Genomic DNA, 15,509 nt, shown 5'->3' with positions numbered 1-15,509 from the left:
TGGCCTCTTCCTGCTGTACTTTCTAACTTTGTGAATAAATGGCACTATTTGCCAGCAAACGAAGTCAAAACCGTGAATGGTATTAGATACTTAACTCTCCTTTTCAATCTTACAGGCCCACTGCTACCGACTAAACTTGGAAAATAATGACAGTCTTTTCAAGGTAAAGGCTGAGCACCATAACCTAGAATTCAAGGCTTATGGGGAAGAAAAAACATTATATAAGAATGTTGTGTAAAAGGTGTTAAGTTCCATTGTTGAACTGTTCAATGCAACTGGATTAAATGATCCAGAAGAAGTCTTAACATTTGGATACATTCTCTTCTTACAAAGCTGCTGCTAACTCATCAGTTTTCATGTTTATTACGTAGTGCTGATGAAAAAAAGTCTGGGAGAGAATAGGTTTTACTGACTTGAGTTTTGAGTGTAACAGCAGCAGCACAAATCTCAGGATTCTCAGAACAGTTCTAATCACGGAGCAAACCAAAACTAAACTACAGAAATACGGAAAGTGGATGTGTAAAATTTAATAATAAAAGGGTCACCATGCAGCCACATCCTCTCCTTGTCATTCATCCTCTCCACCCCTCAAATCCCTTACAAAGTTGAGTACAGTCAAGGTTGGTTGTACAGAGGGGTCGAAAGCAGCCCTTGAGAAGTGCTATCCCTCAAATGTGGATTATGATTCAAAGAGCGATACAAAACTCAGCACCTCTTTCATTTTAAAAAAAAAAAAAAAAAAGTGGAGAAACTTGGTTAAAAAGAGCTAAAATATTCTCATAGCTGCCTAAGGTGTAGGTCTTGATACTTCCACATAGACAGGTGACTTCAGATCCACATGAGGCCATTTGGACTAAAACCAAACTGAGTCCATTACTCATTCCCTCTCCGGCTCTTCTTGTGGCTTTTCTTAGATCTGAAATGGTAACACATACAAATCGTAATACAGGTGTTAAAGGAGCTAGGCAAGAACTTCTGAGGAAGACAGGGGCATGCAGATACTGATGGGGATGGAGATACCTAATATTTATTTATTATTATTTTTTTAATGTTTATTTATTTTTGAGAGAGACAGAGAAAGAATGGGAGTAGATTAGGGGTAGAGAGAGAGGGAGGCACAGAATCAGAAGCAGTCTCCAGGCTCCGAGCTGTTAGCACAGAGTCCGATGCGGGGCTCAAACCCATGAGCTGTGAGATCATGACCTGAGCCGAAGTCAGATGCTCAACTGACTGAGCCACCCAGGCACCCCAATACCTAATATTTATTAAATGTGCTTGGTGTACTGTCTCAGAGCAACACTGAGTGACGCATTACTATCCAAAATTTGCCATTGAGAAAATGGGCTCTGAGAGGTTAAGAGTGCACCTGACAGTGTATAATAGCATATAGAGGTTTCTAATGAAAATTTATGAAATGAAAGTGACTTTGTCCAATGTCACTCAACTGCTAAGTGTTAAAAGTTGGGATTTAATCACAGGTCTCCTGAGACCAAAGCTCATGCCCTTACCACTATCCAAAGCTGTAATCCTATGAGGAAAAAACAAATGAACATGAAACATATATAGTTCTAAAAATTCTCAGGGCAAAAGGCCAATTTTGTCCTGTAATAAAGGAAAATTCCTAAATATTCCCATCAAAACAAAATTTCAGGTCTAACTTAGTTATGATTGGGGCTTTAATTTCTGAATAAAGAAAAAATTCTTAAGTCAAAATAGAGATCAGTCCATACCTTTCAGGAGACTTTGAGTGGCTCCTATGTCTGTGACTACGGTGATGACCTAGGGAAGAAAGGGCCACTGGATGAGTGGTATTCTACCTACCTACTCCTTCACTGTCATTTTCACTTCCCCCAATCCCTTTAATTGGCTTAATATTTTTTTTGGCTTATGCTAGAGACAGCTCTTGTTGGTAGCACTTCTCTGAAATGTGTGTGTTGTGGGGGCGGTGGTCAGAAGAACTGAACCCACTTTATATACATTCAAGGCTTTATGGCTGATTGCACAAAAATCACATTTATTTACCACTACTCTGTTGGGTGGTGTTCCTATAATTTCAGATGAAAAAACTGAAGCTCATCATCTTTTTAGCAAATCTTATAAAGGAGAGTCAAGATGTGAACTCTTAACTTTCATATTCTAAGTTCATTTCCTTTTCTTTTCAAGCAATAATACAGTCAGGCACTTCTGTACTGCAGGAGGCTGACTAGGCTAATTACAGTTCTTTAAGACAACCAATAGCAAAAGGCCCAAAGGCTATACCTGGAGACTTGGAGCGGGATCTGTGCCTTCTATCTCGAGACCTGCTGCGGTGACGTCTTGGACTTTTGCTCCGATGCCTTTCTCGGCGAGGGGAGGGGCTGTGGAGATGACTGGTCAGATTCCTTTATCTGACAATATATTCACCACAACAGCACCCCCCCTTCCCCAAAACCCTATCTTTCATTACAAATCAACTGAAGGCTTACCTCCTCCTTTTAGGAGACCTACTCCGCCTATACAGAGAGAAAAGAGGAAAACCTTAGTAGGTGCACTGCAGTTGTAGATTCCAAAAACTGTCCAAATTCTTCACTCGTATCCATGCCCTTTGTTCTGTAACTTTTTATTAACACTCTCCCACTCTAAGTCTGGGATTGGCCATGTCATCTGCTTTGCCAGTGGGGTATTCGCAGATGGGATACTAACAGATACTGGAAGGAAACTTGTGTGACTGAGGCTGTCTGCTCTTGAATTCTACCACTGCCATGAGAACATGCCTAACTTAGCCTAGAATGAGACACCTGGAGAAGAGATGAGTTGCCTCAGTCATCTTAGTTAAAAGCCATCTTATACTAGCCAACAGACAGCTGACCACAAAATGGGTGAGTGAACTTACACTGCCTATTCTATTCTAGCCCAGCTTCAAATCACTGACTATAGCCTTGTGAACTACCTAAATGGTTACTGTCTGCCACAGAGGTTTTGCAGGTGGTTGTTCTATAGCAATTAATACACTAGGCAAACATTCTTCACAATCTGAATGTTTTCCTTCTTTGAAGTCCAAACTTCTTTGCTACCGTGCTAAAAGTCTCTCTGGAAGAGGCCAGTGACTAGGGCCTTACCTTCTGGGAGACCGGCTTCTACTCCTCCTGTAGCGCAGTGTGGGAGAACGACGGGGCTTGTCCAAGTCTCGGTAGCTTCTCCGGCGATGATCAGGTGATGGCACTCTCTCCAACTGGAAAAGAGATTAACTTACACAGAACCATTTAGGAACAGTATATACACCCCCTCCTCATCCTGGCCCAAATTCCACCTCCAAGTGACTTTAAAATAACAAATACATAGAGAACCCTAAGGACAAAAAGAACTACCAAATAAACTGAATGGTTTCCAATAATCCCACTATTATTCTAGTGTTGGTACCTTTATTCTGGGACAATGTGAGACTAGTGAGAAGTAATTCTGTTTATCTCCTTAAGAAGCTGGATTTCCAATGAGAAAGAAGAGATACAGATGTAAGATCAAGAAGATTAAAGTATAAACTCACGCTGTACTTTAATCTTAAAAATTTCCTCCAGGTCTGCCAACTGTAAAGACCTAGAAATATTGACCAAACCCATAGCAATGAGCAGTTATAGTGCCCAGACTGGTATCTAAATACCATTATCCCTTTAAATGAAACCAAGGGCTCCCTGGAAAAATGGCTAATTTCAGGTTTGGGGCAGAAGCTTTGAAGACATGACTAGAATGTATCAGAAGCAAGGAGGCTGAGACTACCATGATTATATCAGTCTCTTGAGTCAAGTTGGGGGTCCTCCACTGGCCAAAGAGGGGACAATTTCAGCATCAGCAAGGACCATGATGGTTCCAAACATCCAATTTGCTTAAATCCATGAGTTCACAATGTTACCGGGCACAAAAGCACATTGATCACATTGGGAGGATACTATGGAGTCAACTAATTATTTTAGAAACTGATAAAGAGAAATAATCAAGTATTGATCTTTTTTTCTATATCAACTGTACCTAGGAAAAATTAAGTGTTGATGTGGGAGATTTCTCTTTACAGCAATGTTTTAGTTAACAAATGATGAAAAGACAAATTAGAATATCACCATCTTACAACCGCTAATGGGTCTAGGCAGAGATCATCTAGGCACCATAGCTCCTAATTTGACAAAAAAAAGACAGCCAGACTTTGCTCACCCTTGGGGAAGTACACACCAGTACCTATAAAGGAGTGTTGCTCTACCTCAAATCCAACTGTGAACCTTCAGATCTAAGAATTTGTTTATAGGAAATATAAGGGACAAATTTAAGTGATCCCACAGGGACACAATCAGAAAAACACAGACTGTAAAAATCTGTATAGAATAACATGACCTGTTTTATGGCTCTTTTTTGAATACTAATTCAAACTTTAAAAATATAGGGCAATTGGGGATATGTAAATCCTGAATATTTGTCTTTTTCCTTGTTTCAAGGTTAATTTAAATTCTAGTTAACATATAGTTTTTAATTTCAACACTGAATATCTGATATTAAAGAATCACTGTTAATTTGGAGGTGCTAATGGTATCACAGGCCTTGTCTGAAATACGGATGAAATACAGGATAGCTGTGATATAGGTCAAGAAAATTGGTGTGGGGGCAATTTGGTATAAATATACAGAAGAAATAAAATGGCTGAGTTGATATTATGGAGGCTAGGTAATGGATAAATGGAGGCACATTCTCCACTTTAGCACATGATTGAAATTTTCCATCAAAAAAGTGGAAAAACAGGAGTGCCTGGGTGGCTCTTTTGGTTAAGTGTCTGACTCTTGATTTTGGCTCAAGTCATTATCTCATCATTCAGGAGATCGAGCTCTGCACTGGGCACTGCATTAAATGCAGAGCTTGCTTGGGATTTTCTCTCTCCCTCTCTCTGCTTCTACCCTGCCTGTGCTTTCTCTCACTCAAAATAAATAAACTTTAAAAGAAAAGAAAAACAGAATGCCTACTTTTGGTTTACTCACCACATAAGAGCACCTCAGCCTTGCATGGCTTTCAATTCATGAATGTTTCCGTTGGCACTCACCTTAAAGGGAGCCTACTAGCTCAGAACTACACTTCCATTTGCAGTCAGAATCCATAATCCAGCATTTCTTGTACCCCCCCCCAGCCTTTTTTTATACATATTTTAATCACAAATGTTTCAGATCCTTCTTTTCTAATTCAACCATAAATACTTCTACATTATCATATACAGTACTTTTCATAACAGTTTTAATGGCTAATAGTTGTAATAGTTTACCTGAGTGCTCCCTGACAGCTGGGTTCCTTTCAATTTTTCAGCATTATAACTAGTAAAGAACATGATCATGCAGTAGGAATTTTTCTTTAAAAAAATTTTTTTAATGTTTATTAGAGAGAGCAAGAGAGAGCATGTGCGCAAGGTGGGGAGGGGCAGAGAGAGAGGGAGACACAGAATCCAAAGCAGGCTCTAGGCTCTAAGCTGTTAGCACAGAGCCCAACATGGGACTTGAACTCACTGACCGTGAGATCATGACCTGAGCCAAAGTTGGACATTTAACTGACAGAGCCACCCAGGCACCTCAGGTGTTTTCTTTTTCTAAACTAGGCTTACTCCTTAGGATAGGTTCAACTATGAACAGTATTATTATTCTTGTCCTAAGTATTTATTTAAATAGCTACCAACTATGAGGCAATTATAATGTCCCAGTACTGTGCTAAGGGCGTTGTATATATCCTTTTATTAATATCCATAACAATCCTAAGAGAAAGGTATCATTAGCCTTGCTTTACAAAAGAAAAGACTGAAGTTAATTTGCACAAGATTATGGAGAGCTGAGATACGAATCAAAGTCTATTTAATTCAATGCTCATACTCTTAAATATCGTATTTTTTGGTTAAAGAAAGTTAAAAAGTAAAGTCTGAAAACAAAACAAGAAAGGACCATTCCCCCATCCCTTCCCCATAATTATCCCTCCTTCAACTGTTAAGCTCCCAGAGAGCCTGACCTTCTCATCTTCCTCTTCTTCCTCTTCACTGGACTCCACATCATCCATGTCCTCTTCTAGAGCGCTAACCCGAGGCTCCAGTTGCTCAGCTTCCTCTAGCACATAGCGTTTCTATGGAAAGCAAAATGAGAGTTAGAGGGCCTTGTTCTCTCATCTATGTCTTGAAGCCCCAACACTGGGCTTCTGGGATTGACAGGAAGACTAGGGAGCAACAGCTGAGGCAATTTCATTTCAAAGACATCCTAGACAGTTCAAGATTTTCCTAAGGAATCTAACATACTTGGAACCAATACTCACATATCCCCCTGGAAACACATAAATACAAAGTTGAAGGTAACAACTTCATTTTCTGTTGGCTTATTCTCTGTGGTCTTTTACTCTTCCAGTCACTGAAATATCAAGCTGTATAGGTATAGCCTTGAATAAAAATGGAGCCTCATATACAAGGACCAGTATGTTCACAGCTGTGACTCTGGTGGCTGGTAGTTGCAACGGGCTCAGAGCAGAATCTCCCCTAAGAGACCCACTGAGGCTCAGCCCAGTTTGGCGACTAAAGAGTGCCTTGGGTCCTGCTCTGGAATACCACCAACTCTCTACCTGACTCAGGATTTAGAGAACTGTCTATACAGTTCAGTGTGAGTCATTCAGTGTGAACACTGGAACTCCTGATTCCATTTTCTTCTGAGATGTGACTTAGCAGGCTTATCTATGATTAAGGAACTGAAAGGCAAAGATGAGTTAAAAAATGCCAAATGGACTTGCTGGGTCATAAGATCCCTTTACCATTTTCTCCTGTCTAGGACATAAAGAATGTTGGACAGCCCTAGAATAAATAGTAATATTTAGCTTACATCTCACTCATCCCTAACAAAATTCTATGAAGTTTGGGAGAAATGACACAAAGATGCCACTCAGTGAAGTCAATACCTCATTAAAGAGCTCCTTGGAAGAAGGCCCTCCAGTCACAGGATTACCAGTTTGTGATCTAAGACTGCATCAGACAGGGCATCCCAAATCCCTAATGCTCACAAGACTCAGAAGCTACTAAAATCACTATATTAATTCATTGTATTTGTGTTTGATGAAATTTGAATTCATCCCAGAGCAGCTTGTTGCCAATGTCCAGGCACATCAGAAGCTAAATTAATGAGGTACTTAGCAAGGACAGAATCAGAACAAAAGAAAGTGTTAAGGATCACTTCATCCAGAACAGATAGAGGCCCACACCAGACCACACTTCTTGGTGATATATATCAGTCAGATTTCAATTTTCTCTCTTGGTGCATGTTTTGTGGTCTTCTAGACTCTATGCAGACCATCTTCTTTACATCAATAGTCTTGCTAAAAGCTGAATGGACTTTCAATCCTTTGGCTACAAACTGATTGCACTTGAAAGTAATCCATTTCTTGTAGTATTTTTAAAAATGATAGCAGCTAATAACGATTGCTAACATAACCATAATGAAGTGTGAGAACTGGGCCCTGAAAGCACGCTTTCAGTTTTGAAATCTTACTCTTTTTTTAGTTTGTTTATTTTGAGAGAGAGGGAGAGGGAGAGAGAGAACCCTAAGCAGGCTCTGTGCTGTCAGTGCAGAGCCCGACGCAGGGCTCAGTCTCATGAATGGTGAGATTATAACCTGAGCTGAAATCAAGAGTCAGGTGCTTAACCAACTACTGAGCCACCGAGGCACCCCGAAATCTTACTCTCTTTACTACAGTCTACAATAGCCAATACATAACAGGAAATATATATCACATTCATTTTCAGGATTTTTATTTTATAGGTTCCTTTAACTGGGTCACTATGGAGGAAGAATTGGTTTACTGCATTTAAATGTGAGCACTTACCTACCAACTGCTTTTTATCCAGCTGATTTGCTGCCTCATCTGACCCGTTTATCAGATACCTGCATTTCACTCTATTCCCTACTTTGAATTAATTATTATGAAATAAATACTACTTTGCTGAGTGAAAGAAGACAAAAAAAGAAGAGTATATACTGTATCAATTCCAAAACACAAACTAATCTTTGTGACAGCATATCAATGGTTGCTTAAGGGTGAGGGAGGAGGGAAGGAAGGGATTACCCAAAAGGAAAAAAGGAAACTTTTGGGATAATGGATATGTTCACTATTTTTGATTGTGAGGACAGTTTCAAGGGTGTATACATATGGCAAAACTTACCAAATTGTACACTTATCAAATTGTATGTAGTTTAATGTATGTCAGTTACACTTTAATAATAAAGCCATTTAAAAGAGCAAAAGTCTTTGTTCAAATGAAATCTCTCAAGCCCAATATGTAACTTGGAGAAAAAAGGAGTTGCTGTGATTGAATATGTGGGGCTTTTTCCTCTTATTGCTCTCAGTAGCCTTAAAACAGTTCCACAGAGCATTTTAAAGACCACTGAAGTAGTCTAATTTCCCTATTTTATAGATGGGGAAATAAAACCAGGTCCCACAGCTAGTCAGCTATAACAACAACCCAGAAATTTAATCTCCTAATTCCCTGCTCATTTCTCCATTACAGACCATTCCCTTTCTCTTTAGGCAACCTACTTTATCTGTTTTCCCTATGTACTTTATGACAGTCGGTTTAAAATCATAGTCTGCAAAACCCATTCCTGAAAGGTGCTACATGGATAATCATTAGGGAAGGGAGCAGGGTTATAAAGATATTTAAGGGGTTCAGATCTCAGTCTACCACTCCTGACTCTCCTGTTTTATATCCTGCAATTTCCTTATAATATTTTAAAGAAGAAAGTCTTGCTGTGTTAACTCACTTTTAAAGCCCTACTCTTCAAATACTTTATCTGTTTTCCTTTCACTCCCAATCCCCTTTTTCATAGTAGTAAGACTGCTTAATAAGAGGGCCCCTAGGATCCTAGAGCTCCGGTGTTTTATTATGTATGTGTACTTGTCTGTCTGCCTGTCTTGGGGAGAGAAGGGCGACTCTGATAAGAGACCTTTATCTTTTACCTGTAGCCGGGGTAGAATGATATCACAGACTCTCTCACTGTGCAGCAGTTCATCAATAAACTCATCCACATGCATCAGTTCAAACTCTGAAAGAAAAGTCATAAGCTTAAGCAACTTGGAAATAAATTTATATAGCCAACAAGTAAAAGAAGTTTAAGACTCTATATGTAAAATATAGAGTACTTGGTATAGAAAGTGTAAACCCTCTACAGCCTCCCCTTCCTGCATATTCATTAGTAAAGCTATTCAGTGTGGCAGTTACAGAGAAGGGATTACTGACAAACCTGGCTCAAACTATAGCCATTCACAGCCTTGTCATCACTTATCTTCATTCATTCAGTTCACCTTTACTGAGGCCATCTATGAAACAGGCCTCTTCTTAGAGCTGGCGATAAAGGGATGAATAAAGCTGTCCGAATTAGCAGGAGACCCAACACAAAAGCAAGCGCAAACAGTCCTGAATTGTATAGGGGTGATGTTCTTGAACAGATCATATAACTCAAGTACAAATTCTTATGTGAACGCACTATGTTTTTAAATATAGAACATGTATCTTATATGGTAAACAATAGCCTTTTCAGGATTCTTATCGTAAACATTACCATAGTTCAGTGGTTCTCAACCAGGGGTCACTTTGCTACCCACAACTAATGGGGATGTTACTGGCATCTTAGTGGGTAGAGTCCAGGGATAATGGCTAAACATCCTACAATGGGCTGGACAGCTCCCCACAACAAAGAATCATCTGGATCAAACTGTCATTGACAGGTTGAGAAACCCCATTTTAGTTTAACATAGTATAATCATAAATAAGTAATTACATGATGGCCATGACCATGTCCACCTTGTTCACCATGTTATTTCCAGTATTAGCACAGAATCTGGTATGATATTGGTAGTTACTATGTATTTATTCAATAAACAAATTAACAAGTTAATAAAATTTAAAGTAAAACACCAAAATCTTAACTTTCTACTGCTTAATGTTACATCTAGAAGGGAAAGGCAAATGTTCCTTATCTTTGGTTATGACACTAAGTGAGAAGAAAAATATTTTGACTGTATTACCCTGAATCCCACTCTACCACAAAAAATACCTTTTTGTAAAATGTATGGAGCTGCCCCCATTGGACACACTATTTTTCAGGGGATTCCTACAGAAGTATAAATATACTTAATCTATACTGCAGTGTGAAATAAAGTGCTAGAAGAGACACCACTAAAAATAACTGTAATGATATATAACATAGGGAAAACTAACTTTGGGAGGTTTGGGGAAGGCTTTTACAGAGGTCATTCTAAAGGTAGATCTTATGGGATGGAGCACATGTGGAGGGAACACATGATGGAAGGCTGAGATTGACACAAGATGCAAGTGAAAAGGTAGGCAACCAGGGACAGACTGGGTAAGGCTAACAGGAAGTCTGATGGAGTACTCCGTGCAGGTGGTGGTGAAGCTGAATGAAGATGGTAATGTAATGGATGAAGAGGAACATTCACAACGTATGTTACAATGTGAAGGGAGAGATACTGGTGAAATAAAAACTGGTTCAGGGAGGAAGGTCCGGACATTTGGCAACATACTCACCCCCATTTCGGTTCTGGCTCTTGATTTTTCGATAGTCGTTGTACAGAGGCTCTAAGTACTTGTAGCAATCAATGGCAGTGCCTGTCAGCCTCATGTAAAGTGCTCCCAACATGCGGACATACCTGACAGACAGAGGACAGTGAAGTACAGGCCATTCAAAAAAATTCTTGAGTTTCACACCTGCCTTTTTTCATATCAGTAGTGGATGAACAAGTTCTTTCTCTTCTTTGGCATATGAGAAAACTGCAATTTTAGAGGCAACATAGGGCAGCAGAAAGATAGTTACAATATGGAGACCTGGCGTCAAGTTCCCATTCTACCGTTTACTTGCTGTGGGAACTTGGGACATGTTGATCAACTTTCAGAGTCTATGTAACATGAAGATAGAACTTATTTACCTCACAGGATTGCTGTAAGAATCAAATCAGATACTGAATTTAACAACAGGACATATATATTTACTAACAATACAAGGAATAATATACATAGATGTGAATATATAAATTGTTGCTAGGCAGCACAGAAGGCTGGTTCTGGAAAAAAGTCAAAGTCATCTAGGTTACCATTCTGAGTCCATAACTTACTGATTTTGTTATATTAAGCAAGTTACTTACTTTCTCAATCCTTGTAAAATGGAGATGATGATGCCTAATTTAATGGCTTGGTGTATTTAGTGAGAAATGTGCATGCAGTGCTAAGCATAGCATATAGTGCCTAATAAAAGTTAGCTATTTTCTAGCTGTTAATGTTTTGTTAAAATTCCTTTTTCTTTTCTCCTGTATCCAACTACCCACTCAAATCTCCACTTGGAGTAACTAGTAGGCATTTCAAACTCAGCAGTTTCTTTATATGACAAACAGAATAAAGTACAAAAGAATGTGTACACTGAAGCCAGCTTTGCCACTTACTAGCTGTTTGACCTTGAGGAAATTACTTAATTTCTCTGTGCTAGGTTTCCTCCCCTGTATGACAGGGGTAATAACTTTATAGGGTTGTTGTGAAGGTTAAATACCTATATGTAACTCCCTTAGAATAGAGGGTGACGGGGCGCCTGGGTGGCGCAGTCGGTTAAGCGCCCGACTTCAGCCAGGTCACGATCTCCCGGTCAGTGAGTTCGAGCCCCGCGTCAGGCTCTGGGCTGATGGCTCAGAGCCTGGAGCCTGTTTCCGATTCTGTGTCTCCCTCTCTCTCTGCCCCTCCCCCGTTCATGCTCTGTCTCTCTCTGTCCCAAAAATAAATAAACATTGAAAAAAAAAAAAAAATTAAAAAAAAAAAAAAAAGAATAGAGGGTGACACCTAATAAGCTATCATGTCTGTCTCCTATACTTGTCTGTGAGCTCCTTGAGAATGAATAATAAAATAGTATGAGCAGCTTACATTTTGGGGGTGTTTACCATGTGACAGGCACTGCACTATCTTTTTTAAATAAAATTTTAAATTTTATTTCAGAGAGAGAAGAATGCACAAGTGGGGAGAAGGGCAGAGGGAGGGAGAGAATCTTAAGCAGGCTCCACACTTAGCACAGACCCTGACACAGGGCTCGATGCCATAACCATGAGTCAGGGCTCAGGCACCACCTAGGCCCCCAGCACTATCTTTTTTAACTCTCATATCAATCCTGAATTGGTATCATCATCTCCACTTTACAGATAAATAAAGCTCAGAAAATGTAGTAACTTCTCCAAGGTCACAAAAAGTAACAGAGTCTGGACATGAACCTATATCTACATGAAAGTTTTCCTATTTGTCTACCACACAATGTAGTTTTCTTCATCTTTGAGCATCCAGTGTTACCAACATCCAGTGTTACCACTCACTTCTGCTTAATCTATGTTCAGTGAATTTGTGAAATGCTTTTTGGGTGGCAGAGGCAAGGGGGTGGGGGGAGTTACCAAGACTAAGAATGTAAAGAAGATCAAAACCATCAGAACAAACAAAATACAAACTCAAGAACTCAGGAGCAAAGTCTGTAGGGTGGAACTCTGTAGAAATAAGATACATTGCTTTCACTCTTCTTAACCAAAGCCAAATTCTGGATCACTGAAATTGAAGCTTTTATATTAGCTAATCAACATTTCACTCACTTGAAATCTTCATTTTTGATAAACTCTACAATGATATCCTTCTCGGGTTGAATTTGAAGCATCTTCAAGGTCAAACACAGAAAGGGAGTTGGCTTTATGTTGCCACCATAGACACCACCCACAAACCTCAACTCCATGGCTTTATCGACTACAAGTTCAGCTAAAAACAAAAACAAAAACAAAATAAAGTGGCATCTCAGACACATTAGGCCCAGCTTTTCCCAGTGTGAAGTGGAGAGAAGTTAGTTCAAGCTTTGGTACTCCTGCATACTAATCAATAATTTCGTACTAGGAGAATAAGCATGTCTGAGTAGGAATAATAGCAGCAGCCAATATACACTGAAGTGTCACTATATCCGAGATACTCTGCTAAGCATTTCATATAATCTCAATCTTCACAAGCTCTGAAGTTCCTGCACTGAGGCTGTTTTCAGCTAAGAAAAATGAGGGCTAAGAAAGGTTAAGTGACTTGCTCAAGGTGCAGGGCCTGGATTTACATGCAAGCAGTCTAATTTCAGAGTCCATGCTTGTCACCATTGTTTGCCAAAAAACTGCCAGATCAAGAGTTAAATAACAACAACAAACCACTCTATAACTACATAACCCTGAGTAATTGTCCTCTACAGAATGGGGATAATAATCTTTCACAAGTGTTTTCAAAAGCAAACACAAGCTGTGTGAACTAGGACAAGTCATTTTACTTTTTAACCTGTCAGTTCAAATCTGAATAATAAAGGTACAAAGTTTAAGGGCTATAGTGACAATCAAGTGAGACAAAACAAATGTTAACACCTGACACACAGCAAATAATGTATGAGAGACACCATTAGTGTCTTATAAATCAGATTTCAAGTTCCTTTACGATAAATTCTGTATTAATTCATTCAACATTACAGTTGACAACTTATAGCCAGGTGCTAAATACTAGAGAAACAGGTAAAGGGATAAAGAAGGACAAAATTACTACTCTTACAGAGTTTACAGTCTGGCAAGGCAGAAAGCATTGAAAAAATAATTGAAATTGTGATGAACAGTTGAAAGAAGATGCAGGATGCATAAAATTATATGACGGGAACATAATCTTAGTGTTGGGGGAGAAAAGATCATGAGTTCACTTTTGGATATACCGAGTTGGCATGTTTTGGAATCAAGAGATTTAGATCTCAGAGGGAGAGATAAATTTGAAGGCATCTACATATAACATGTAACTACAGTGTGGAAATCATCCAAGGAGAGAATTATGTAATGAGAAAAGGCCCCAAAATTGACATGACTCCAAAATTTAATGGCGACTGAGAGAAACAATATGACTTGTCCATGGACACACAGTTAGCAGTGGTGGCAACAACAGTAATGGCAGAGGTGGAGTTAACAGTAATGGCATAGGTAACAACTAGCACACTGCTGAATACTTCTTAAAATATTTACCTGTAACTTTGTTTTTTGTTTTTTTTTAAGTTTACTTATTTCGAGAGAGAGAAAGCACAGGTGCGGCGGCAGCAGTAGGTGAGGGAGGGACAGATTGATTGGGAGAGAAAATCCCAAGCAGGGTCCCTGCTGACAGAGGAAGAACCCAAGGCAGGGGATCCATCCCACCAACCCTGGGATCATGACTGAGCGGAGACCAAGGGTGGGAAGCTTAACCACTAAGCCACCCAGGCGCCCCTATACCAAATACTTCTTGTACTTTTTTTAAAGTTTATTTATTTTGAGAGAGAAAGTGCGAGTGGAGGAGGGGCATAGACAGAGGGGCAGAGAGAGAATCCCAAGCAGGCTCTGTACTGTCAGCGCAGAGCCCGATGTGGGGGCTCGAACCCAGGAACCATGAGATCATGACCTGAGCCAAGTGGAAGGCTGAGCCGACTGAGCCACCCAGAGAGCCCCATACTTTTTGTACATTATTGTATTTCGCCCTTAGAACAAACCTTTGAGGTGGGCATTAAACTCATTTTACAGTAAGAAGCAGCCATGGTTCACTGGGTAACAGAGCTACTAAAATGAGGAGCCAAAATTCAAAGACTGAAAGACTACCAGTTCTTCTCTGAAGAACTGATACTTATATTAGGATCCGAACGTGGGAATACTGCAAATGGTCCAGATTTAGGGACAGTAAGACCATGAGTTGGGTATCAGGTATGTTAACGTTCCTTTAAGAACTTTAGGGTCCCCGAGCTTAACAATGTTTGGGAACTCAGCAGATAATTATGAAATATGGAAAGACCCACAGAACCCAACTCAGACGTGCCTCCGACTAAGGCGCTAGCATATTCACAAGTATCCCCAGAGATCAACACAAAACTGGGTACATAGTAGGCGCTCAGATTTTTCTGAACGACTGACAGATTCCCCTCTGTTTCACCCCCTTGGGCCAGTCTTGGAGGCGCCCAGTCAGAACTGGGCCACACGGCGGCGGAAAAGAGTCCGCGCGCTCCCGCTCACCCGTCAGTCCAAAGCACTCCTCTTTCCAGTACTTAGACTCGTAGATTCGCGTCCGAATGATCTTCTCCACCAAATACTGAGGATTGGTGCCGTGGATGCTATGCGCATCCTTCACCGTACGGTTCGCCATTTTCGAACTCCTTCGGTTCTACTTCCGTCGGTTCCTTTAATGCGTCACATCCAGTTTTAAAAAAAAAAAAATCCACAAAGGGACGGAGAAGGGTTCAGAAAGTCTTTAAATAGCTGAAGCCACCATCTTGATACCGGAAATGCTGCAAGAAAAGGAACTTCTCCCCGGTTAACAGCGTCGCTGACCGAATCAATGATGGCTGCTGCACGTTTGCCGACGAGCGGCGTGCGCCCCTCCCAAGTGGGCGGGGCTGGATGGCTGGCTGGTGACGGAACGTGGAGACAGCCTG

At 40.2% G+C, this 15,509-nt stretch overlaps 1 protein-coding gene across 2 annotated transcripts; it reads right to left on the bottom strand.

Moving 5' to 3' along the window:
* Positions 1–503: 503 nt before the first annotated feature.
* Positions 504–15,408, bottom strand: PRPF38A (pre-mRNA processing factor 38A). 2 transcript variants are annotated; one of them, XM_043574963.1, is made up of 10 exons: positions 15,091–15,408; positions 12,652–12,811; positions 10,568–10,689; positions 8,980–9,065; positions 6,001–6,111; positions 3,099–3,211; positions 2,466–2,492; positions 2,260–2,357; positions 1,731–1,779; positions 504–916 (listed from the first exon to the last, which is right to left on the bottom strand). In XM_043574963.1, exons 1-10 carry the CDS (start codon positions 15,218–15,220, stop codon positions 874–876), a joined length of 939 nt encoding a protein of 312 aa, XP_043430898.1. In that variant the 5' UTR covers positions 15,221–15,408; the 3' UTR covers positions 504–873. The 2 variants fall into 2 exon arrangements, with proteins under 2 accessions (XP_043430898.1, XP_043430897.1); XM_043574962.1 differs by having other exon boundaries at positions 2,260–2,369; positions 15,091–15,364.
* Positions 15,409–15,509: the final 101 nt, after the last annotated feature.

Source organism: Prionailurus bengalensis, chromosome C1, assembly GCF_016509475.1.
Source record: "Prionailurus bengalensis isolate Pbe53 chromosome C1, Fcat_Pben_1.1_paternal_pri, whole genome shotgun sequence".
Classification (NCBI taxonomy): domain Eukaryota; kingdom Metazoa; phylum Chordata; class Mammalia; order Carnivora; family Felidae; genus Prionailurus; species Prionailurus bengalensis.
Note: the sequence above shows the minus strand (reverse complement) of the source record. Positions and strands in the feature narration are given on the sequence as shown.